Genomic DNA, 25542 nt, shown 5'->3' on the forward strand with positions numbered 1-25542 from the left:
GAGAAAGAGGACCAATCCTCTCTCATCCCTCAGACTGGGATTTTGGAGAATCTAGTTTCCATTCTTATCCCCAACCCTAAACTTTAAGAGTTCTCCTCCCCAACTATCCCCTCCCCCCAAGACAAATTTGATTCGTGGTCTCTTCCCCTCAGAGCCAGGGACTGCTACCGTCACTACATGATCAAGTGTTTGCCTGATGGCAACCTGGTGATCCCTGGAGAAATGGAAGTCCACCCAACATTAGTGGAACTAGTGAGCTTCCACCAGGAAACTCCCCTCCATCCTCACAAAGAACTGCTAACTCTGCCATGTGACCAGGTGAGAGGGAGGGGGCTTTGGGTGGGAGGGTCTTTGCTGGGAGCCTCTGCACCATATGGACAGGAGGCGGCTGGAGTCAACCTTTCCCAGCAACCAGAAGCCTGAGCAATAGCCTACAAATAGAGTTAAATAGCTAGTAGAATTGCTCCTTTTCCTGGCAAGATATCTGAAGATCCCATGAGGAAGAACTCCTTATAGGTCTAGCCATATGTCCCAATTCTGCTGGTCACCTCTAAACATATGTAGAACAACCAGCTAGAGGGATTCCTCTAGCTGACTAATAAAGAGTTCTATTGTAGTAACAGCTAACATTTATAGAGTTCTTTAATGTGGGCAAAACACTCCACATATGTCATGTCATTTGATCTTCACAACAGCCCTGAGAAGTAGGTGCTAGTATTGTTCCTATTTTACAGATGAGAAAAATGAGGTTGGGGGTTAAATGACTTAGTGGGATCACACAACCAGTAATTGGCTAGGAGCTTGGGTGATTGAAGGTTGGCAGGGCTTAAACTCAGACCTTCCTAATGTCAAGTCCAATACACTGCCCATTGCCACACCTTCTTTCTTCTGTAATTCTAAGGTGTTATGATCCTAGAGTGTAATAATTCTTGTTGTTGTGGTGGCAAGTAAGAAAGGTTTAAGGGTTGTCATTTGGGGGTAATTTAATTATTTTACTAATAATACCAGCATTTAATAAAAGCATGGCATTTGGCCATCTCTCTCTTAGACTAAAGATCATTATTGTGGGGAGGGTTCATGATTTATATGTTCTTTTTGGACATTTTGGAAGAAATATGTTCAAAAGGATGACAATCAACTCTGATTGATTGACAAATAATAAGAAAATGAATATTATAATGAGGGAGTAGACCTGAACTCTGATTTGCAATTCTCCCCAGCCTTGAGCAATCTATTCAAAGAATTTATGCTCCACCCAAGTTGGAACAGAACACAATGGCTGCCACACCTGCATGGGGTTTGAAAAAGAGAGCTTCATTCTCATTATCTTCAATATCCTTCAAGAGACTAAACTTTTAAAATCAGGATTTTAGAAAAAGGGAGGGACTCTGGATCTTCCCAAATCATTGGTTATTAAGTCATTTCTCTCATTGTTTTTTGACTATTTGGTTATGTCTAATTCTTCATAACTTCATTTGGGGTTTTATTGAGAGATAGTGTCTGAGGTCACATTAGAATTCAGGTCTTCTTGACTCCAAGCCTGGTTTTTAATCCACTGTACTATCTAATTATCTGAAATAATTCTACGACATTATAATTAATGTTCATATAATTAATCAATATAATGTAATATAATATAACTAATGTAATTATAAATTATTTTAGACATACTATTCTGGAGTTCTACAATTCTAGGATCCTATAATTCTCAGGTTATATGATTACAGATTCTGTCATGTTAGAATTGACAATTGAATCATTCAATTGATTCTAGATTAGTATGGTATTTTTAATTCTGTCAATCTAAACTTCTATAATTCTTATACCTCTGATGCTAATGATATCTGATTTAGATATTCTATATTCACAATATCTATTGTTCTTGTGATGATCACTACACAGGAACTCCTCCTAGGTATTTGCTAAACTCACCACACCTCTCCCATACTCACATATGCTAACGTACCTTCCAACTAAAGAATCTTAATCATAACCACTGAGCATGAGTGTCCCCCAAGGAATAGTCCTGAGCCCTTTTCTTTCTCTCTAAATTACTTGGTGATACCATCAGCTCCCTTGATGCATTTGCATATGATTCTCAGGTATATATATCCTCTCTCCTGAGTTTCTTTCCCATAAATATGATGATTGTTGAGCCATTTCATTTGCATCCTGTAGAGGGCTGGAACTCTGAAAAGGTGTATTGAATCTAAGACAGCATCTAAGACAGTTCTATAAGCATATCTTAGATGATACGGTGATGTGAAAGCTCTCCTCAGGAATGGCACTTGCTGAATGTGTGGTAGAGGGCTGAGGGAGAGAGATCAGAGTCTTCTCTGCCACAGCAGGCTGAAGAGAGAAGATTTTAGGCTCCAAACTCGAGAGTATAGGATTCATCTTTAATGAGCCCAGTGGCAGCTTGCCTGCCTCCTTCACTTCTCCTCCTAAAGACCAAGGACTTTGACTGATCCTGATTCTGACTGATCCTGAGGCCCTCCAAAGAGCTAGCGTGACATTATAGCATTCAACTGTTGGTAACCCCATTTAGGGTTTTCTCAGCAAAGCTACTGGAGCACTTTGCCATTTCTTTCTCCAGCTCATTTTACGGATAAGGAAACTGAGGCAAACAGGCTTACATTGCCCAGGGTCACACAGCTAAGAAGTCTCTGAGGCTAGATTTGCCCTCATGAAGACAAGTCTTCTTGATTCCTAGCCCAGTGTTCTATTCACTTCCAGAGATCCTCAAACTATGGCCCCACGGGCCAGATGTGGCAGCTGAGGATGTTTATCCCCCTCACTCAGGGCTATGAAGTTTCTTTATTTAAAGGCCCACAAAACAAAGTTTTTGTTTTTACTATAGTCCGGCCTCCAACAGTCTGAGGGACAGTGAACTGGCCCCCTATTTAAAAAGTTTGAGGACCCCTGAGACATTCAAATTGGCTATCTCATAAACATCTCAAACTTAACATGTCCAAAACAGAACTCACCATTTTCCTACTAAATCCTCCATTTTTCTGAATTTTTCTAATACTATTGAGGATACCATCTTCCCTTCAATCACTCAGACTCATAGCTTCATTGCCATCTTCAATTCCTCACTTTACTCACTCCAATTCTTCCACTCTATTACCAAATCTTACTGCTTTCTACTTTCATCACATCATAAATATATATCCTTTCCACTCACTCTTTCATGCCTTCATCTTACATTTGGACTTCTACAATAGCTTTGTGGTTGGTTTCTCTGCCTTGTTTTCATCCTCTCCTCAGGGGCCAAAATGATTTCTCCTAAGTGTAGGTCAGCAAACATCAGTAGCTCCTTATTACTTCCAGAATCAAGTATAAGATCCTCAATTTGGCATGTAAAGCCCTCCATAGTCTGGCTTTTTCTACTTTTCCAGTCTTCTTACACTCTTCTTCCTTTTATACATTCCACAATTTAGTTACTCTAGCTTTCTCGCTATTCCTAGAACTCAATACTATATCTCCTATCTCTATATTTGTTGCATAAAGACATGCTATCTTTGTGTGTGAAATGCCCCACTCCCTCATCTCTATCTCCTGGATTCGCTGGCTTTCTTCAAGACTCAGTTCAAATCCCACATTACCTAAATTGTCTATTCCTTCCCCTCTGAGATTACCCTCCATATATACTATACAATTTGTATGTACCTAGTTATTTACATATTTTCTCTTCCATTAGAAAGTGAACTCCTTGAGGGCAGGGAATAGCTTTTGCCTTCCTTTGTATGCTCAGTTTTAGCACAGTGCCTGGCACATAGGAAGTTTTTGGTAAATTATTATTGACTGTGAAGTTGATTTCTCAAATCCAAGTATAAGACTTTATATTTATCCCTAAAAATTACACCTCAATGAAATTCAGCCCAATGCTGTAGCCTGTCAAGAGCTCCTTGACTCTACCATAAAATGCTATAATTCTCCTTCCCAAATTTGAGCTAGCTTCAAATTTGATTAATTTTTATTTTTTGTAAATTATTGAGAAAACTGTTCAACACCAAGTACATATGCCTGAGCCACTCAGCTGGAGTTCTTCCAAGTTGGTAGGAAATCATTAGTTTCTTTTTTTAGTTTCTTTGAGTCTAGCCCTTCAACCAGCTCTGAATCCATCTAATTTTATCATAGTCTAGTCTACTTCTCTCTATTTTATTCACAAGAATAGCTCAAGATACTTCATTAAACATTTTGATAAAATACAAATAAACTTTATCATCTAAATTAAAAGCTCTTCATAGCATTCCCTTGGTGGATCAGATTAGTGTTCCTGTCCAAGAAAGACATAAAGTTAGGTACTATTGATCTGTGGGGGTTTTTTGTTTGTTTATTTGATTGGTTGGCTTTTTCCAGCATAGGGTATTTTATTTTTTTTAGCTTTTTATTTTCAAAATATGTGCATAATATATTTAACATATATTGAATTACTTGCTATATAGAGAAGGAGATGGGAGGGAAAGGAGAAAAAATTTGGAACATAAGATTTTGCAAGAGTGAATGTTGAAAATTATCTATGCATGTGTTTTGAAAATAAAAAGCTTCAATTAATAAAAAAAATATGCATAGTTTTTAACAGTCACCCTTGCAAAACCTTGTATTCTCCTTCTTCTCCCTTCCTTAGATGGCAAGTAATTCAATATATGCTAAACATGTGCAATTCTTCTATACATATTTCCAGTGTTTATTTTTTAAGATGTCCTTTTCCTGTGTTTTGTTTTTAGTTTCATTTTCTCCAATTCATAAAAATCTATATTTCCTCCTGGAGCAGGTAAGTGGCACAGTAGGTAGAGTGCCAAATATAGAGTCAGTAAGACTCATTCTTCTGAGTTCAAAACCATTCTCAAGACACTTTGCTGTTGTTTCTGGACAAGTCACTTCATCTGTTTGCCTCTGATTCATCACCTGTAAAATTAAATGGAGAAGGAAATGGAAAATCAGTCCAGTAGCTTTGCCAAGAAAACTCCAAATGGGATCAAGAAAAATCAAACACAAGTGAAAATGAATGAACAATAAATTTTCTCTCCCTTCTCCCCACACATTGGAAAAACAACAACAACAACAAAAACAATCTTGTAACAAATGTGCGCAGTCAAGCAAAATAGATTCCTTTATTAGATGTGTGTAAAAATTAAGTCATTCTGCACCCTGAATTCATCATCTCTCTGTTTAGCTATGGATTTAACATGCTAGCATCATGGTTAGTCAATGAATTGATTAGTTCTTAAATCATTCAAAATTATTTGTCTTTACATTATTGTTGTTATTGTATAAATTGTACTTGTGGTTCTGTTTATTTCCCTCTTTTTCAATTCATATTAGAATTCCCACATTTCCACCATTTTTGTGGCCCAATAACATTCCATTACATTTGTAATGCCGGAGAAACTGAGGCAGGAGAGAGATTAGAAAGTTTTAATATTTTTATTAATGGGAGAGTAAGATTGACTGGATAGGACTCTCATCTCAGATTATCCAGTCAGACAGAGATAAGTATACTGGGACCAAGGAATCCATATTGGTCCCAGGGCTGGAGGACCCAAAGAATCCAGCGTCCAGCATACAGCTGCCAGACGCCATTCTCCAGCAATGAATGGAAGAACCCCAACTTCTTAAATATCTTTTTGGAGACAAAGAAGAGAAAGGGAGGGAAAGTTTTTATCAGGGAGGGGAAGCCATAAAACCCTAAAAAATCAGGAGACAAAGAAGTAAAGATATTGTGGGTTATCTTGGAATATTCTAAAGGAATATTGTAAATCCATAAAAGAGTCAGGAGATCTACTCTTTTATCTTGCTAATTTATAAGAGATTGAGACAGAACAGTTAAGACAGGGAAACTGTAAAGAGAACTGTGGCGTAACACATTCATATAGCAGAATTTATTCAGGCATTCCTCAATTGATGGGTATCTCCTCCCTGAGTGTCATCATGACCTGTTCTTGATGAAGACATTTTTTTCCTTTAAGATTTAAGATCCTTTAAAATTCTTGTGTTTTAAATATTCATTAGCTATCTCTTGAATAACATCAAAGAATTTTATCAAGATTTGAAGTCAAGGTCACTGACATGTAGTTTGCGGAATATAGTCTCTTTCCATTGAATAGATATTTTGATAGTTTTTTTTTTTTTTCCCTCTCCTGTAGTCTTCTTTCAATAGTCATTTTTCCCTAGATGATTCCATCTCTGGCAGCTCATAGCTAATTGGCTGTTTTCCTCTTTTAAGTCTAATAGGGGATACTTGTAGCTCCTTGCCATCAAGCAGTCCAGAGCTTACTAGGGAGATTTTAATAGCACCAACCTTCTCTGGCCTCATTGTTCCATTGACTATTAATCTTTGGACAATCCATTCACATGCTACTAACTGTGAGGGTTTTTTCCCTTCATACTAAAATGTCTCATCTCTATGGACTCAGTCCTAGCAAACACTTCTCCAATCTTTGCAAATAAATATTCCAAAATTGTGATATCAGAATCCTGTGATTTCAGACTATATTTGAGATTAGATGCAGGTCATTTGAATCTTTCCAATGGTCTCTTGTTTCCATCAACACCATCCGCTGCCTTAATATTTCTAATGTACGCCCTCCAATTCAGAATTCCAACAGTTTCTCTTCAAATTGTTTGGTGCCTCTCTTAAGAAACTTTCTAACTTGCTACTCTGCCCAACCTCCTCTCAAATTCCATGGAAGACTTTCCAGGTTCCTTTTTTTCCCTAAGATCATCCTGCTCATCATTTCCCAGAGAACAATAATATTCCATCAGAGAAACTTACCTCAAAATTTCTTTTACAATTACTGTCGCTAATTGTATTCCCCCCATTTAGTCTCTCTCTTCTTTCACCCTGTCCCTCTTTAAAAATGTTTTGCTATTGACCACTCCATCCCCAATATGCCTTCTCTTTTATCAATCACCCCACTCCTTCCCATATCCCATTCTTCTTCTATTTTCCTACAGGGTAAGATAGATTTCTATACCCCTATTGAGTATGTATGTTATTTTTTTATTTGAGCTAATTCTGATAAGAGTAAAGTTTACTCACTTCCCCTTTTTCCCCCTCTTTCTCTTCATTTAAAAGCTTTTTCTTGCCTCTTTTTTTTAATGGCAGATAATTTGCACCATTCTACATCTCCATTTCCCTTTCTTTCAGTACATTTCTCTTTTACCCCTTAATTTCATCATTAAAAAAGATATTATTTCTTAATATCCAATTCAGACATGTTCCTCTGTCTATATATACTCCTAACTACCATAATAATGAAAACATTCTATTGAGTTACAAGTATCATCCTCCCATGTAGGAATGTGAACAGGTAAACCTTATTAAGTCCCTTATGATATCACTTTCCAATTACCTCTTTATGCTTCTCCAGAGTCCTGTGTTTGAAAATCAGATTTTCTATTTAGTTCTGTTCTTTTCATCATGAATGCTTGAAAACCCTCTGTTTCCTTGAATGACCATCTTTTCCTCTGAAGGATAATACTCACTTTTCCTGGGTAGGTGATTCTTGGTTGCAATCCTAGTTCTATTGTTCTCTGGAATATCATATTCTAAGCCTTTCAGTCCTCTAATGTAGAAATTGCTAGATCTTCACGCCAACATTTTAAAGATTTAATAGCCATTCTCCTTATTTTATCTAAAATCATAATCGTAATTTACACAAAAGGATGATAAATGATACATACTTAAGCCCATAACCTTTCCTTCTAATTGGTCTCTCCATCTCACCTCCCTCCCCACTAATCCATCCTTCAATCCCTACCAAAGAGATTTTCCCAAAGGATAGAACTGACCGTGTCATGCCTAGGAAATAATATAAGGTTGTATCATTTCAATCATGTCTGACTTTTCATGACCCCATCTGGAGTTTTCTTGGCAAAAATATTAGAATGGTTTGCCATTTCTTTTCTCCAGTTCATTTTTTTTTCTACAGGTGAAGAAACTGAGACAAATAAAATTAAGTGAGTTGCCCAGGATTACACAGCTAATAAATGTCTTAGATCAGATTTGAACTCAGGTCTTCTGACTCCAGGTTCAGTGCTCCATCCACTGTACCATCTAGCTACTCTATAATATAAATTGCTCTGGCATTTAAATCCCTCAAAAGCTAGATTTTTTTCCTATCTTTCCAGTCTTCGTATACTCTTCTCCTTCCCATTTACTTTATCATCTAGTGACACTGGCCTTCTTGTTGAGGCTCAAACATAACACTCTTATTTTCCCAACTCAGTATTTTTGTCTAGAATGCACTTCCTCCTCCCCTCGTCATCCTTCAAGATTCAGTTCAAATTCCCCCTTCTTCTAGATCCCTTCCACACCTCCTAGTCTTTCCTCTCTGAGATTACTTTGCACTTATTCTATTTATCTGGGAGTTACTTTTATTTTTATTTCTTCCATTGGAATATGAGATCCTTAAGAACAGAGGCCTTTTTTAGGGGGGAGGAGGGAGCATCCATGGTGCTTATCCCCTGGTATAGAATAAGAACTTAATAAAGGCTTATTAATGAGCTAACTGGGATCTTAAGATTCTATTATCTGGGTTCATCTGACCTTAAGACTCAGAGTAGAACAATTCTATGACTTTGGATTCTAAGATGCTGCAGTTCTATATTCCAGAGTCATTAATTATTCCAGCTTTACTTACCTTACATACAAAACTCCTTTAGATTTGTGCCATGAGTTCTGTACTAGGTTCCTGCCTTCTCTGCTAACTTTCATTATGGACTTCAGGAAGACCTGAATTTGAATTCTATCTCAGACATTCATTGACTGTGAATCACTGAGTAAATCACTTTATCTCTCCTGGCCTCAGTTTCTTCATCTGTAAAAAACAGGTAATAAGTTTATCAATATCATAGAGGATCAAATAAGATGATCTACATAAAGTGTTTTGGAAACCTCAAAGTGCTATATAAATGTTAATAATTATCATTATTTATTTGGTCCCCATTAATATGCTTGCTTGGTAGACACTGCAGGCCAAGAACATGGTTTTTTTTTTTTTTTTGCATTACTATCTCCAGTGCCTTTGGGGTACTCCAGTACAGTGTCTGGGGCATAATAATTCATCAATAGAGATTCAATAATCATTTGGCCTTTATTTAGCACCTGCTGTATACCAAGCACTCTGCTAATCACTGTAAAACAAACACAAAACCAAAACTGTCCCTACTTTCAAGGACCTTACATCTCTCACACAGTAGGCACTTGATAAAGGCTGATTGAATGAATGGAAAGAAATGACTAATTTTTTTTTTCTTTTCAGGAGAATGAAAACAATGAATACTATGAAGAGATCTCCCCTTACTCCAACGTACCAGTGAATAGTAAAATCAGACCAGTGGACAGCTCATCTGCTCATCTGCCCAAGCAGAGCTCATTTTCTCATGTAAGTCATCTTTCCTCATGTGAATGTAATCTAAACGATAAACAGTAGGAAGTCGTAATCAGTGAACCAACATCAACCTGGAGGGAGGTCCGTAATGAATGAAAAAATCACAGGATTTTAGAGCTGAAAGGACTTTTAGAGGCTATCTCATCTGACCTGACAAGCAATCTTCCCTACAAAACCTCCAGCAAGTGGTCATCCAGCCTTTCTTCAAACATCTCTAGGAAAGAAAAACCCATTACTTCAGGAGTTATCCTATTCCACCTTTGGATTATGTTCATTGTTATGAAGCTCTTCCTCCTATCTAAGCTAAATCTGCCTCTGCAATTCTTACCTTCTGTTCTTGGTTCCTACTTCCATCATCTGTCTTTGGCCCTGTTCCAGTCAATGGAACATTGGAAAGAGTAGTAGAGGCAGAAAATATAGATTAAAATAGTTTCTCTGTCACTTACCACTTTGGGGGTAAGTCACTGTAGACTCAGTTTTCTCATCTGCATCATATAAGTGTTGCGGTAGATGTACTCTGAAGTTCCTACAAATTCTCATCTATGATCCTATGAACATTCTTATCAATGATTTGGAAGAAGGTATAGGTGACATATTTGGTCAATTTGCAAAAGATATAAAATTAGAAGAGATCCCTAATACATTGGATGACAGTATCAAAAGCCAAAAAATAATAGCAGTAGCTATTTGAGGTTTTATGAAGTGCCTAAAAACATTTGGGCAGCTAGATAAATGGTGCAATAGATAAAGTGTGGTCTTGGAGTCAGGAACCAGGAAAACTTCAGCCTAAGATACTTCCTAGCTGAGTGAGCCTGGGCAAGTCATTTGATTCTGTCTGCCTTAGTTTCCTCTTCTGTAAAATATGTAGAGAAGGAAATGACAAATCACTCCAATATCTTTGCTGAGAAAACCCCAAATGGTCACAGAGTCAGACATGACTGAAAATGACTGAAAACAAATACAAATGTTATCTCATTTGATCCTCACAACAACCTTGAAAGCTGTTACTATCCTCTTGGTTTCAGTTGAGAAGATTGAGGTAAAGAGAAATTAAAGGACATACCCAAGATCACAAGCCTACTAAGTGTCTGAGGTAGGATTCAAACTCAATTCTTTCAGAAAGGACATACTTGATCCACTATGCCACCTGAAACATTCTGTGGTTATTTCAAGAACACATCACAATATGTATGGACCATTTTGTATTTAGTGCTCAATATCTCAGTTTCTTAGAACTGACTCAGTATCTTAATTCCCTATGATTACTTGATTTATAACAAAATAAAATGAAAGAAAATCACAAAATGGAAAGAACCAAACAAAATGGAATTAGTTTTGGATTTCATATTATATAGACATATTGTTGTTCAATCAGTTCAAATTTTTTTGTGACTCCATTTGGGGTTTTCTTAGCAAAGATACAGGCGTAGTTTGTCATTTCCTTCTCCAGCTCATTTTATAGATGAGGAAACTGAGGTAGACAGTTAGGTGATTTGTCCAAAGTCACGTGCTATCTGAAGCTGCATTTGAATTGACTAACTCCAGACCCAGAAATCTTTCCACTATGACATCTAGCTGCCCCTATATAGATATAGACACAGACATGGACACAGACACAGACATAAACATAGACATACATATCATTAAAGTTTCAAAACAATTCTGTGAGGTGAATGCTAAAGCAATTATTTATCCCCATTTCACAAGTGAGGAAACTGAGACTTCAGGAGTTTCTAAATCATGAATTCTTAACCTTTTATATATCATAAACTCCCTTGGTAGTCTAGTGAAACCTATGGACTCTATCTCAGAATAAATTTTTTTGTATTAGTATTTGATTAACTTATTTACTATTTCCCCCAATTATACTCAAAACAATTTTTTTTATATATTTTTTGAAATTTCTGAGTTTTAGGGTCTCTCTTTTATCCCCATCCACAATTAAGAAACCACATCTAAAGTTAAGAATAATGGTTTAAATGCAGGAAATCAATTCTATTAAAATATAATTATCTGTGGTGTAGGTTTCTTGGGGAGGTTCTGGAGGCAGCCTTTGTTTTGGTTCAAAGTAATAATCATCTCAGATACAGCCAGGAGTTAAAATCCAATCTTTTATTGTCTCTTCCAAAATAACCCAGTTAGCTTTCTTTGGTTCCAAGAGCTCTCGTTGCTAGTCTTTTGCCTCTGCCAGCCTTAGCCTCTAGCTCAACTTCGACTCCTGGCAATCTTCTGAACTGAACTGACTCCACTGACTCAGCTCCTTTTTATGCTCTTTTAGAGATGTAAACACAAAGGTTGACTCCTCCTCCAAGAGTGGGATTATGGGAAGTGTAAACTCGTGAATCTCATACTGAATACTGAAATCTCCCAACTTGTGAACTCCAATGTGTGAACTCTCAAAGGTGTAAGCATTGTTTCTATCCATTCTAGTGACTTAACACCATGTAAGGATTCACTCTAATGTGTGAACCAATAAGCATTGTTTCTATCAATTCCATTGAGTTAACACTAGGATTCTAAGAGTTATCAACAGAAAAGATTTTGGTTTTTGGTTTTTTTTAAGAAACTTATGGTTCCCAGGTGAAGAACCCATTCTAAATGACTTGCCCAAGATCACACAGCTAGTAAAAATCAGGTGTAGGGCAGAAGGTTGAGGAACAAATTTAGGGTCACTCTTCCTGGACTTTTAATAATCTTTTGGTTAAGATCAAGTTCCCTCTCTGCCTTGGCCTTTCTGTATAAGAATACCAGTGTCTATTCTTGCTCTTGCCTTTATAAAAACTCACTTTCTACTTTTATACCCCTCTTGCTAACTCAGTGCTTTGGTTTAAATCTTCAAGTCTTTAAGGTACCCTTATTAAATTGTATTACTTGGCTACTGGATTTCTTTAAAATATCATATTAGAATAGCTAGGTGGTACAATGGCCAAAGTATTGGCCATGGAATCAAGAGGATCTGAGTGCATATCCACCCTTCGATACTAGCTGTGTGACCCTGAGCAAGTCACTTAACTTTGCCTCCAAAAAAATAAAATATCATATCATAGGGCATTCTTTCATCAGACTGAACAATGGAATTTTTATATCTAGAAGAGAACATAGAACATAGACCAGAGAATTCAGAGCTGGAAGAAATCTTAGAATCTAACACTTAGAATGTCAAACCTTTGAGGAAGCATTAGAGAAAATTTAGTCTAAACCCCACTTTTTACAGTTGAAGAAATAGTCCCAGAGAATAGAAAATTACTTCCTAAGATCATAAAGCTAATTAGTGGGGGGAATGGCTCTAGAACTTGGGTTTCCTGATTTCTAGCTCCGTGCATTTTTTAGAAAAGGTCTAGGAAGGATCATTTCAAAGAGCTACCCTAACGAAGAATACTGGGTTTGTCCTTCCCTGTGTCAGGGAGGATGTTTAAAAGGGGAGGGAGGAGTGGAAAGATACAAAGACCAACTTTCCAATATTTCCAAGGTCTAGGTCAGAGTGATATGGCCACTCACACTGAGCTCTGTTTACAGAAACCCCTGAAAATGCTTCGGAAAAAATTGGCAAAGAAGTCCAAAGCTGACAGATCACATGTGTCATCCCAGCCAGGGATCAAACCTGAAAAGCCACTCCCAGCCCCAGGCCAAACCCAGAGGTCTGAGAAGGCCTTGGTGAATGACGCGCCACAAGAAATCTGCAATAATCTTAAGAAATTACCCCAGAATGAGAAGAGAACAGAGCAAGTAGTTTCTGAAGTTAATTTCTTCTTCCCTTCTTCAGCAGTACCTGGGAGCCCTATAGAGAACCAACCCAGAGGGGCCCCAGACTTAGTGGGAGATGAATCTGCCCCCCAGGTGGACTATTCAGCACAGGACCTTCCTAATGATATCAATATATATACCTAAAAATCTATATCTACATGTGTCAATGAGCTTCATTTCCAAAATATACCTCTCCCCACAAGCCTCCAGGACATCAGCTACCCCCATTTCAACTTCTAAGGAAACCATCTTTCCTGGCCTTAGAAGGGGGTAGTAATCTCCCAGAGGAATACTAGCTATTATCAGACATAACCAATTCCCAGACTATTCTGTTTGTATAGAGTGATTGTAAGGAAGATACTCTTTACCTCCAGCCTCTGTGCATCTCTTAATAATCTTTGAGATATTGATTAACATTATGCTTAGACAGGTTTGGGACCTGGTCTGCCAGGTATTTCATTTGGCTCCCCTGAGATCTCTGGCACTTCCCCTCCATCTTGATCCCTCCCCCTGAGTTCCCGCTTTTACTTCCTTGGTTTCCCTGAGATACACTCAAGATTATATTTCCATTATAAAAGATCTGCTTATGATGAAGATCTTTGCTAAGTCCTTTTCAGAACTAAGCCCATCATAAGGTACTATCTCTCTCTCTCTCTCTCTTTTCTTCCTCATCGTGTCTTCCCTTTAATGTCATCTTTCTCTTTACTCTAGCTAAATCTGGTTAGTCTGCTAAACTCTGTGGATCTAACCCGCCAGTCAATGACATACCCAGGTCTTACGGCATATTCCTTTAATGGCTTCTCCCAAATTCCCTTCCTTGGTAATTCTATTTCTCTCCCAATTCTATTTCATATTTGCCACTCCTGGTGCTTATTTTACTTCTTATTTTGTCTGTAACCTCTTCCCCTAAATAAACTTACCTTTTGCCGAAGAGAATGACCATTGTGAATTTATCATATTTATTTCAAAACATGAACTGCTATCCTCCACCCTTTGCCCCGGGATACTGAGGGCCCTGGAGAAAACAGGGGATGACTCACGATAGGTGCTCTGTACTCCAGGTGTTCCATTCTGGGCATCCCATTGTAAGAGACATTAACAAGCTCAAAAGAATCGGAAGGGGAATAATTAGTTGATAATGAAACCAGAAATTCATCCATACAAGTTGAAGGACTAAATGAAGAATTTTATCCTGGAAAAGAAACTTTCCTGGGGATATCAAATTTTTGTCTTTACATGTTGAAAAGACCATTATAGTAAAGAGAGAATAATCATTTGCTTGGCCCAAAGAGCAGAACTTTGACTAGTGGCAGAAAAGAACAGAAAGGCAGGTTTGGGTTCCTTATGAAAAAGACCTAATTTTAAGAAAAAAATTTGACACAGCCTTAGTATATGACCTTGAGCCAGTCAGAATCTCTAAGCACTAAAACCATCAGTGGCAGAAAAGGTGCAAACCTGCATGAGTAGCTGGAATTTCCTCACCAATACCAATGAAATTGCAGGTTCTGTCTCTATCCCCATAAAAGAAGACATTTTTAACTATAGAATAAGCTATTTTGGGTAAGTAGAGATCACAGTCTTCAAAGAGAACTGGATAACCGAGTAGTTGGGAATGTTGGATTTACCTAGCTACGTACATATTATTTTCCCCCAATAGATCAATTGTAAATTCCCTGGGGGCGGGAACTATTTCCTTTCTAGGTGCTGCAGTAGATTGGGTTCTGGACCCAAAGTCAGGAAGAGCTGAGTATTAAGGATAATAATGATACCTACCTCACTGGGTTGTTGTGAGTAGTAAAAAAGATAATATTTGTAAAGTGCTTCACATAGTGGAGGCACATAGTAGGAACTTCATAAATACTTATTTCCTTCCTTTCTCTCTTTGTATCCCCAGCAATGTTTTTATAGGAGAAGTTTTGAAATTGAATTAAAAAGTGAATTAATGCATGAGATAGGAGTTTAAACCACATGATCTCCAAAGTATCTTCAAGCTATTGGAGTTTGTGATTTCATAGTCTTAGGGGTGGGGGAAGTATAAAAAAATAGAATCCTGAGTGTGGTGATTCCCTGCAGCTCCCTACCCCAACATTAAGAAATTTAAGCATATAAGCTAAAGCTACCTAAGAACTGGAAAAAATTCAAATACAAAATTCAAAAAATCAACTTATATTCTGGTATTTTTACTCACTCAGGTAAAGTGATTTTTTTGTTTTGAGGAAAAATTTTTCCCCTTGGAGCTACAAACTAGTCTCTTTATTCTGCTTCAGCAGAATTCATTCATCAGACTCCTCAATCAACTGGAACTGCTTTAACACTCTTTTATTAGGAGAATAGAACATGTAACAGGCCTGGGATATTAGCGAAGACAAGTGACCAATGTTGTCTACCCCACTGAAGCAGAGGAGACTGGGTTCATGGCTGTGCTCTCAACAGGCAGGGCTGTAATTAGTAAGAAAGAGTGACAAATTGGTACTGATGCATCTTGAGTTTAGCTTATGACAAATGAAAAAGGAAGGAAAGGTTGGAAAAGCTGTCTCACATCCCCTAGGCACAATGCTCCTTCCTGATTCAGTAAATTGGGATAGTGGAAAGCAGGATGGATTCAGTCTGAAAAAGGAGATTCAAATCTTTAGTACTCATGTGATATTGGGGGTCATTTTATGTTTTTAGTTCTTAGTTTCCTCATGGCTTTTTATGAATTAATCCATGAATTTTATAATCTTATCATTATGAATTAAGTGGTAATTCCCAAATCAGGGATTGAAGTATCTGTTTAAAGTGGCCCAATCAATTTTTAAAGTAAGTTCTTTGAATATTGTATGGAAGGCAACAGTGACTCCTCAGGGAACGATTAAGTAATGAACTATACTTTTAACATGTTATCTGAGAAGGGTATACAAGGGATCAGGATAGAGAAAGTATACTGTGTGGTTCAGACAACATTTAATAAAAAAAGCTAGAGAGATCTCTAGAAGCAAAGCAAAGTTTATTATATGTTCTTGATAGAATTGCGTGTCCCACCTATCGAGCAGACAATCAAGGGAGGAAGCACCGTAGGGGGCAGGGTCAACATTTTTAATCCCTAAAGCAAATACACCCTCCCACCACTGACCCTCATCCTTATTGGCTGAGGATCTTACATTCTAAACGCAGAAACTACCCAACAAATTAAACTTGACCAATAAGTACATAGTTGCCCATATTTGACCTAAACAGAAAGACACTAATGTCATAGGAGGATAACAAGGGGACTTAAGTATGCCCTTAGAAGGATAGCAGGGAGAGGATTTAAGTATGCCCTTGACTTAATGCTCAAAGTCCTTCAGGCCTACTCAAATTTTGAAATAGATGAAACCTTACTCGATTTTCACAGCTGTCTTAAAAGATCTTACCTCATCTCGTTCAATACCATGCTATGTAAGAACCAATTGATACAATCAAAAATGTTTAGCCTAAAGATTTCCAGCAGGGGGTTTTAACCTGATGAACCTGCTTTTAAAATACACACACACATATTTTGATCATTTTATTCCAGTACTCTTGATTTCCTTTGTAATCTTATGCATTTTATTTATCTATTTAAAAGCATCTTTCTGAGAAAAGTCCATGGATTTCACCAGACTGACACAGTCACAGGGAGCCATGACATGAACACGAACCCCTTATTCTCTCTAGATGCATATGATAACTATCATGAGGCAGAGGAGTTACACAGGTTCTTCTTGGAACCAGTGGGGCAGCACAAGGAACAATGGGCAAGAGATATATAGAGAAAGATTGAAGGTCAATGTGAATGTTGACCCTTTCCCTCCCTGCCTTTTCACCCTGAAACGTTGCCCTGGAGACTTGGTAAGCCTAGAAGATGTCTGCACAATTGGTTACATACATTTTTCTAAAGGTCCTTAAGTTTTGGAGGGCTTTTGACTTTGGGTGAAAATTCCTTCCCTGAGAAACCATAGGACCAAGACATAGAGAAATCAAAGGAAAAGATAGGAGAGATGGCTTATGAGCCTCAGTGGAATGGACCTCCATGTTTCTTCTGATAAGGTGTCAGACAGTGGAGGAATTTGTCACTGTCTCTGTGGGAGAAGGAAAATTTGTAGTGTGACAGAGCACAATAGAAAGCAGGAAGAGAAGCAGTCAATCAGATTGGTTAGTACCAACAAACTAGAACAGAAACCAGACTATGGTTGATGAGACTATGTATGGGATTTCAGTTTAGATCATTCTTCTCCTTTGCTTCCCTGGAACTGGAGAAATCCCAGAGATGTAGGAGTAGTGAGCTGCTTAGAGAATTTCTTCTGTGTTAGTAATCTCTTAAATATTCATAATGCAGACTGCTTTGAATGCAGAGATTTATTAAGGAAAAGAGCCAGTAGCAGTGAGAGGTAGAAGTTAGTATATTTATTTAGATAAATACCCACAAGTCATTGCACTAGGACAAGCCCTCCCTGACTCCATGAGGAGAAAACTTTTCAGCTATTGGAGCTGTCCATAAGAATGGGCTGCTTTGACAAGATTAGAAAGGAAGCAATAAACTGGGAAAACATTTTACATTCAAAGGTTCTGATAAAGGCCTCATTTCTGAAATATATATATATATATGGAGAGAGAGAGAGAGAGAGATTGAGAGGTGGGGTGGAGAGGGGGGAGAATTAACTCAAACTTATAAGAATTCAAGCCATAATCTAATTGATAAATGGTCAAAGGATGTGAACAGACAATTTTCAGATTAAGAAATTGAAATCATTTCTAGTCAAAGGAAAAAATGCTCTAAATCACTATTGATAAGAGAAATGCAAATTAAAACAATTCCAAAGTACCACTACATACCTATCAGATTGGCTAAGATGACAGCAAAAGATAATGATGAATGTTGAAGGAATGTGGGAAAACTGGGACACTAATACATCATTGGTGGAATTATGAACTGATCCAACCATTCTGGAGAGCAATTTGGAATTATGCTCAAAGGGCTATGAAACTGTGCATACCTTTTGATCCAGCAGTGTTTCTACTGAGCTTATATCCTAAAGAGATCACAAATGAGGGAAAAGGACCCACTCATGCAAAAATGTTTGTGGCAGCCCTTTTTGTAGTGGCAAGACACAGGAAACTGAGTGGATGCCCATCAGTTGGAGAATGGCTGAATTAGTTATGGTATATGAATGGTATGTAATATTATTGTTCTGTAAGAAATGACCAGCAGGATGATTTCAGAGAGGCCTGAAGAGATTTACATGAATTGATATTAAACGAAGTGAGTAGAACCAGGAGATCATTGGACATAGCAACAACAAGATTATATGATGATCAATTCTGGTGAATGGATATCTTTTCAAGAATGAGATGATTGAGAGCAGTTCCAATAATCTTGTGATGAAGAGAATCATTTACACCCAGAGAGAGGACTGTGGGAACTGAGTATGGATCACAATATAGCATTTTCACTCTTTTTCGTTGTTGTTTACTTGCGTTTTGTTTTCTTTCTCATTTTTCTCTTTTTTGATCTGATTTTTCTTGTGCAGCACAATAATTGTATAAACATGTATACATATATTGGATTTAATATATATATATATTTAACATGTTTAACATACATTGGATTACTTGCCATCTAGGGGAGGGAGGGAGTGGAAAGGGAAAAATTGATATACAAGGTTTTGCAAGGGTCAATGTTAAAAAATTATCCATGTATATGTTTTGAAAATAAAAAGCTTTAATTAAAATAAATAAATAAGTAAATAAAAGAATGGGCTGCTTCAGAAGGTAGTAGAGTTCCCCTTATTATTAGACTTCAAGTAAAGATCATGGTCTATATGGGTTGTAAAAGAGATTTCTATACAAATATGATTTGAATTAAATGACCTTTGAGTTCTCCTTCCAATTTTGTAAAATTATAAATAAGAATAGCTTTGTTATTCATCCCCTCCCCCCTCCTGTTCAAGCAATACTTATGTTAATGGTAATATTGTTCTGTTATACCCAACCCTTCATGATCCTGTGGACAAAAGCATGTCAGGGCTGTATATAGGATCCTGGAATGGCTTGCCATTTCCATCTCCAGTTAATTAAGATAAACAGCTCAAGATCACAGTGTTAGTAACTATCTGTGGCCAGATTTCACTCAGGTCTTCCAAACTCTGGGCCCAGGGCTCTATCCACTGATCCAACCAGCTGCCTCTTGTTGTTATTTTTTGTTTAAATTCACAACTCTTAGCCCCTACCAACGTACATCTTTATACCAAAACAAATCTGAGAACAGAATAATTAAAAGCAAAAATAGTTAATTATGCAACCTATAGCCCAGGGTTTCCCAAGATTTTGGGCTCACATGAATTGGGTTTAGTCCTAGAGAGTGACCTTAACAGGTCATCCTTTTTATTTTTTCTTTTTGGCCAATAGTATTTTATTTTCCAAACACATGTAAAGATAATTTTCAACATTCATTTTTGTAAGATTTCATGTTTCAAATTTTTCTCCTCTCCCTTAGCTCCCACCTCCTAAAGATAGCAAGCATTCTGATATAAGTTAAACATGCAATCCTTTTAAACATATTTCCATATTTGTCATGTGCAGATCAATATTTTTCATGGGCTCATTGTCCTTATCGGGAAATTTCCCACAAAATCTCCAAATATGCTTCTAGAGGTCATCTCTAAGTTACTTGGATTGTGAATAAAAGGGGTTCTTAGATCTTCTACAAGAACTTAAGGAATCTCAGGTACTGGAAAATCTCTTGTACCCCAGATAAAATTAAAACAAGATATAAAGAATAAGAATCCATAAATGGAAACAAAAGTATATAAAACACTCAAAAACTCAAACCTCTTCAGAGCGAAGCTAAGCAGTGGAGGAGGGGAGGCAAGAATTGTTTTTAGGGAGACCCTTTAATGTTTTGGTGACTTATTCTTTCACAGAGAATCTACTACACAATTTGCTCAAGCACTGTAGCACCATCTTGGGTTTAAATCCTCTCTAGAAGGCAAATGTCCTTTGGGGGCTGTTAAGCAATCTCTCCTTCCCATCAGACCTGACTTGTCCAGTAACTCTAGTTTTTATCTCCAAGGACACTGTGCAGAAATTTGATGATTCTCTTCTTTCTCCAAAGAGATCGGTACATCAGAAAGTCTCTTCTCTTTAGGAAGTCTCATCCTCAAACTCATAAAATGGGGATTACCCATAAAGTAATTCCCAAAGTTGATACTAACTGGGAAATCTCCTTAAGAACTAAAAACCATTTTTCCTCCACACAGGAGCTGGGGATTCACAAACATTGTCCATGAACTCTGCTTTCAAGCACATACTTACCTACCTACCACGCACTTCTACTGCCAGTTACCATCCATCACCCCTGAGTAAAAGGAAATATGGATGAGCACAGGTTCTCTTTCCACATCACTCCCAGTCCTTAAACACAAATCTGCTCTGCTTTATATTGATCTGTCTTCCCAGAGTTCAAGAAAGCAAGAAAGGCAACAAATTGACCTTAAAATGTTCTTTTATACAATCAAGATGAAGAGTCCATCACTCTGATCCAAATATCTTGAAGCCAGCCCCAGTCTCAAAACCCTGAAGATTAAGGTGTCAGTGTTCATGCCTATCTGTCCATTGGAAAGAGCCCTGAAAATGTCTCCAAAATTTCAAACACTAGAATCTCACCTAGACGAGTAACAAACTCTTCAAATTAATGTAATTAACCACTCTTGCAGTTAAGACAGAAAAAGTATATGATAACAGGGGATTGAATTAGGTTTTAAGCACTTTTGGCCACCCAATCCCAAAAGATTACTCCACAGGCGTGTCTCCTGAGAGTGCTAATTGACTCCTGCTTCCCCCATACAGCAGGAGAGGATACATCAATTTATTTGGAGAAAAATGATAAGGCAAGGTGATAAAAAGTAATAAGACAAGATGAGAGGATTGTAGAAATGGTGATTTATTTCTCTTAATGCAACAGCAACAGCAACCTGATGGGTGCTGACCTCTCTCAGGACTTCAACCATTTCTGCTAGCCATGCTAATCCCAGGAAAGAAGAGTCCAGATATAGCTGCCATTTTTTCTTATCTCTCATCTTCATTACTTTAGTCTCCTTGTTTCATAAGATTTCCTAACTTTTTGAACTGTGCACACCAGAAGTGTGTTTACTCAAGCTAAATCTGTGTGAGGTGATATCACCAGGCTATCAAGCCTACACACAAGGTTTTGGATTATGTATTCCAAAGAGAATGTCCTTCAATGAACAAGACTGATTCAGCCCCAAACACTGTGAGAATATGTATCCTGTACATGTATCCACTCCCTTACATCAGGAAAAATTTCAAAATAATTAGAGCTATTCAGAGATAGAACCAGTTTTTTTTAAAGGGTAATGAGTTCCCCATCCTTGATGCTCAGGTGGAAACTGGATGACCACTTATCTTAAGTTGTGAAGAAGACTTTAATTATTTACATTCAGGTAGAGCTAAAAAAACTTGTGAAGTCCCCTCCAATTTTATGTCTATCAGTCTATGCAATTTTGAGAATAAAGATTTGTTTCATTCTTTTGTGATTGTATCCCCAGTGCTTCATGCAGAGCCTGACACATTGTTGTTGCTCAGTTGTTTCCAATTCTTCACGATCCACTGAACCATACTGTCCTTGAGATTTTCTTGACAAAGATACCAGAGTGGTTTGCCATTTCCTTCTCCAGTATATTAAGGCAAGCAGAGGTTATGTGACTTGAGCAGTCACAAGACTAGTAAATGTCTGAGCTCAAATTTGAACTCAGGGTTTCCTGACTTTAAACCTAGCACTCTAACCACTGAGCCACCAAGTTGACACATAGTAAGCACTTAATAAACACTTGTTAAGTGATTGATTGATTGAAATCAATCAGTGGCAACTGTATTGCACTGTATATAGCTGGTACACTGAACTGGGAATCATGAAGATCTAAATTCAAATCCAGCCTCAGATCTTTGCTAATTATATGATCTTAGGCAAATCACTTAAACTGCCTCAGTTTCTTCATCTGTAAAAGGAAGTTGTAAAAACCAACTTAGGCTTGTTATGAGAATCAAATGAAATAATGTTTGTAAAGCCCTTTGCACATAGTAGGTGTTATATAAATATTATCTATTGCTGTGATTATTGAAATCTATATTATAAAGTCAGAATTCCTTGATTTATGGAGGCAAGCCCTGTGTAGAATGAATGATCTTAGAAAGTGTGGCAAAATGAGTTTGGAGCATCAGATCATCAAAGACCCAGCTAATTTCTCATTGGTGTCTGCAATCCCCCAGCCAGGCTAGAAGGACCAAATTAATCCAGTTGAAGGGATGGCACATACATACCATTGAGCAGAGCTGCATAGACTGAGATGATAAACTGTAACTGGTTCCACCCAAGAAAATGGAAGCTTCTTGTTGTCTGTATTATAAAGATTTTGGTTGCAGAAGATGACCAAATGACGAAACTTACCTTGACAAAAGAGATGCTTTTGAGTGCAGCAAGGGATGAGAAAGCAATCCAGTGATGGAGAGGAAAGCCCAGGGGAAAAGAGCAGTTTTCAGGGGACGGAAGCTTGTCCATAATGTTTTCAGAAGACTAAGGTTGATTTTTCTCAAATCTAATCAGATTCCCAAGAGTATACAATTGCATCTCTGTGTACCCCTCTACTCTCTTCCCAATGTGGAGAGTGATAATTAGAAGTCTTGTTTCTCTGGGGCAATAGATATTGTCAACTCAGAGGAATGGAGCAATACTCATTCACTGAGGGAATTTGCCTTTGATTTAAAAGGAGCCCCAACTTCCATTTGAAAGACTTCTGTTTATATATATATTAAATGAATCCTTCCCACCCTTAGGGCAGCTACCAGAGTAGACACCACAGACACCTAATAGAGAGTGTTCTCCAAGTTGGAACTTCCAGGAAGTCACAGCCTCCTACTAGACATATCTCAGGGGACACTAATAAGACATGTTCTCCAGGGAGGGAAGGCAAAACACATATAGACAGAAAAAAAAAAAAAAAAAAACACATGTTCATTCAAATCCCTGAGACATGACAGTCATGCCTTTCTCTCTTTATCTGTGTCTCTCTCACCCTCACACATTCTCAGATCACAGAGTTACGGCTTGCCTGAGGGATCAGAAGCCAGCAAAATCCTTTGATTGTTTTCCATGATTTAAACATACCAGCTGTTTGTAACTTCTGGCAAAACAGAATCCCCAGAGGAAAGAGAGCAAAGAGTTCTGTACTCCTGGTATCCCTCTGTGTACCCCTCTACTCTCTTCCCAATGTGGAGAGTGATAATTAGAAGTCTTGTTTCTGTACTTGGAGTCAGAAGTTGTTGGTTCAAATCCTGATGTTTACTAAAAATATGATTTTACCCAAGTCATTTCCCATCCCTGTGTTAATTTAGTAATACTGTGATCATAGAACTGGGAAGGATTTCAGAAGTCATCAAATCCAACAGTTGGGCCAACTGAGGCCAAGAAGAGAAGGCCCATGTCCATGAGTCACCTTTCTCAGAAAGAGCAGAATCAGGATTCTCCCTTTCCCTTTCCTCTGACTCCAAATTTCACACTTTTTTCACTCTACAATGCTATCCTGGCACACCAATTTTGGGGGGTTATTGTGAGTCAAGTGCTCCATAAAACTCATTACCGTAATCATCATTATTCTTGGCACTCAGGCTGTAGTTACTTTTCCTGATCTGCCTAGCTCAGCTATACTACTTACCCAATTATGCTAAAAGCAAATCTCTAGATGGGTTAAGTAGGGTCAAGAAGATTGGCAAAAATTATCTCTGTCAGGAGGTCAAGGAAGGACAGCAGAGCCAGGTAGGTTGATGAAGTGGATACAGATGCTTATGGCTAATACATGTCAAATGAAGATCAGCTGAAAAAAAGAAGATTCAGAGGAAATAGGGAGAAAAAAGGAGAGGAATATCTGGCATCCTGTTTTTGATGAAGGGTTTAAATTTGTTCTATTTAACCTCAAAGGGAAAAAACAGCAACAGTGGGTGAAAATTGAAAAGAAGTCAATTTCAGATTTAATTCAGGAAAAACAAGTTAACAATGAGAGCAGCCCCAAAATGGAATAGGATGTCGGGAGAGGTGATGGGTTTTCCCTCCTTGGAAATTTTCAAGCAGAAGCAGATGACTATTGATCTGGTATGTCATAGTGGGGATTTCTTCCTATACAGGCTGGACTAGGTCGCAGTGGAGGTCTCTTCCAACTCTCAAATTCCATAATCTCATTTCAAAATTGATGGCCTCTACTAGGTAAGTAAATAAGGTGGCTTCCACCACTTCATGAACAACATAAATTGATGCAGAACCTGGAAGGTACAGAAACCTGTAATGGGTCATAGGGAAGATATAAGGGATAGAGATTACATAATCCCTACCATCATGGAGTTCACATAATAATAGAGGGACAAGACACCACTTATGGAATGAGGAAGCTGGACAAGATGGATTCTGAGGTCCTTCCTATCCCTAAATCTGTGATCTTATGAACTTATAACCAATATGGATAACTAGAATACATAATGATTCTTTGTAAGTACATGAGAGAAGCATAAAGAGCTTTTGGAAGAGGATAGAGAAAGATCTCTGAAGAGATGGAATTTCCAGGAACTGGTGGAGAAAAAAATAGAAGCATTTTATATATGGAAAACACATAAATCAAAGCACTGAGAAACAGAATCTTAAATAAATTTGACTAGGGCAAGGGAAAACAGGAATCTGAGTAATACAAAGTATACTCTGGGATATCCCAGGTTTCTACCTTCCTAAAAGTATAGAAGTGAAAGTGGCTACTGAGGAGAAGGCTGCCAGGGCCCAAGAAGAAGCTGGGCAACTGACAAAAGTACAAGACAAGCAGAGGAACAGAGGCTCCAGAGCAGGAGGGATAGAAAAGGGATGTACCACTGTTCTAGGGAGCAAGTGTAAGGAAGAGAAGAAAGAGATGGAGGAGAAAGAATGCAGGGAGATTAGGATGGGAAAGAAGGAAGAACCTCCAGAAAGATGGTATCAGCCCCTGCCACCTCATTTCCCCTCAAGTATAGCTCTGAATGGCATACCCTCACTATGGTTTCATTGAGAAGAGAAAACAGTGACATAATTCTACAAAAGACTGATAGTCAAAGGTTATGAATCAGCCATTTTCAAAAGAAGAAATTCAACTTATCAACAACCATATGAAAAAATGCTCCAAATCCTTAATAATAAGAGAAAAGAAAATTAAAACAACTCTAAAGTTCTATGTCACATCAATCAGATTAGTAAAGATGATGAAAGATGAAAGTGGCAATTGTTGGTAAGGCAATTTGCAAATTGGAGGATAGGCACATTAATACACTCTTGGTAGAACTGAGCATTGGTTTAAACATTTTGGAAAGCAAG

The 25542-nt window shown here is 37.8% G+C and overlaps 1 protein-coding gene across 4 annotated transcripts in view; it reads left to right on the forward strand.

Annotated features, from left to right (window-relative positions):
* Window positions 1–21687, forward strand: part of HSH2D (hematopoietic SH2 domain containing) — a 39201-nt gene extending 17514 nt beyond the window's left edge. For 2 of the 4 annotated variants that reach the window (XM_051972068.1, XM_051972069.1), the window contains 3 exons: window positions 153–318; window positions 9273–9395; window positions 12918–14081. In XM_051972068.1, coding sequence (XP_051828028.1) covers window positions 153–318; window positions 9273–9395; window positions 12918–13289 — 661 coding nt within the window. In that variant the 3' untranslated portion in view covers window positions 13290–14081. Of the gene's footprint in view, window positions 1–152; window positions 319–9272; window positions 9396–11679; window positions 11806–12917; window positions 14082–20401 lie in introns of those variants that run through there. The other 2 variants (XR_007949581.1, XM_051972070.1) reach the window with 2 other exon arrangements.
* The last annotated feature ends 3855 nt before the right edge of the window (window positions 21688–25542 follow it).

Source organism: Antechinus flavipes, chromosome 1 (genome assembly GCF_016432865.1).
Source record: "Antechinus flavipes isolate AdamAnt ecotype Samford, QLD, Australia chromosome 1, AdamAnt_v2, whole genome shotgun sequence".
NCBI lineage: Eukaryota > Metazoa > Chordata > Mammalia > Dasyuromorphia > Dasyuridae > Antechinus > Antechinus flavipes.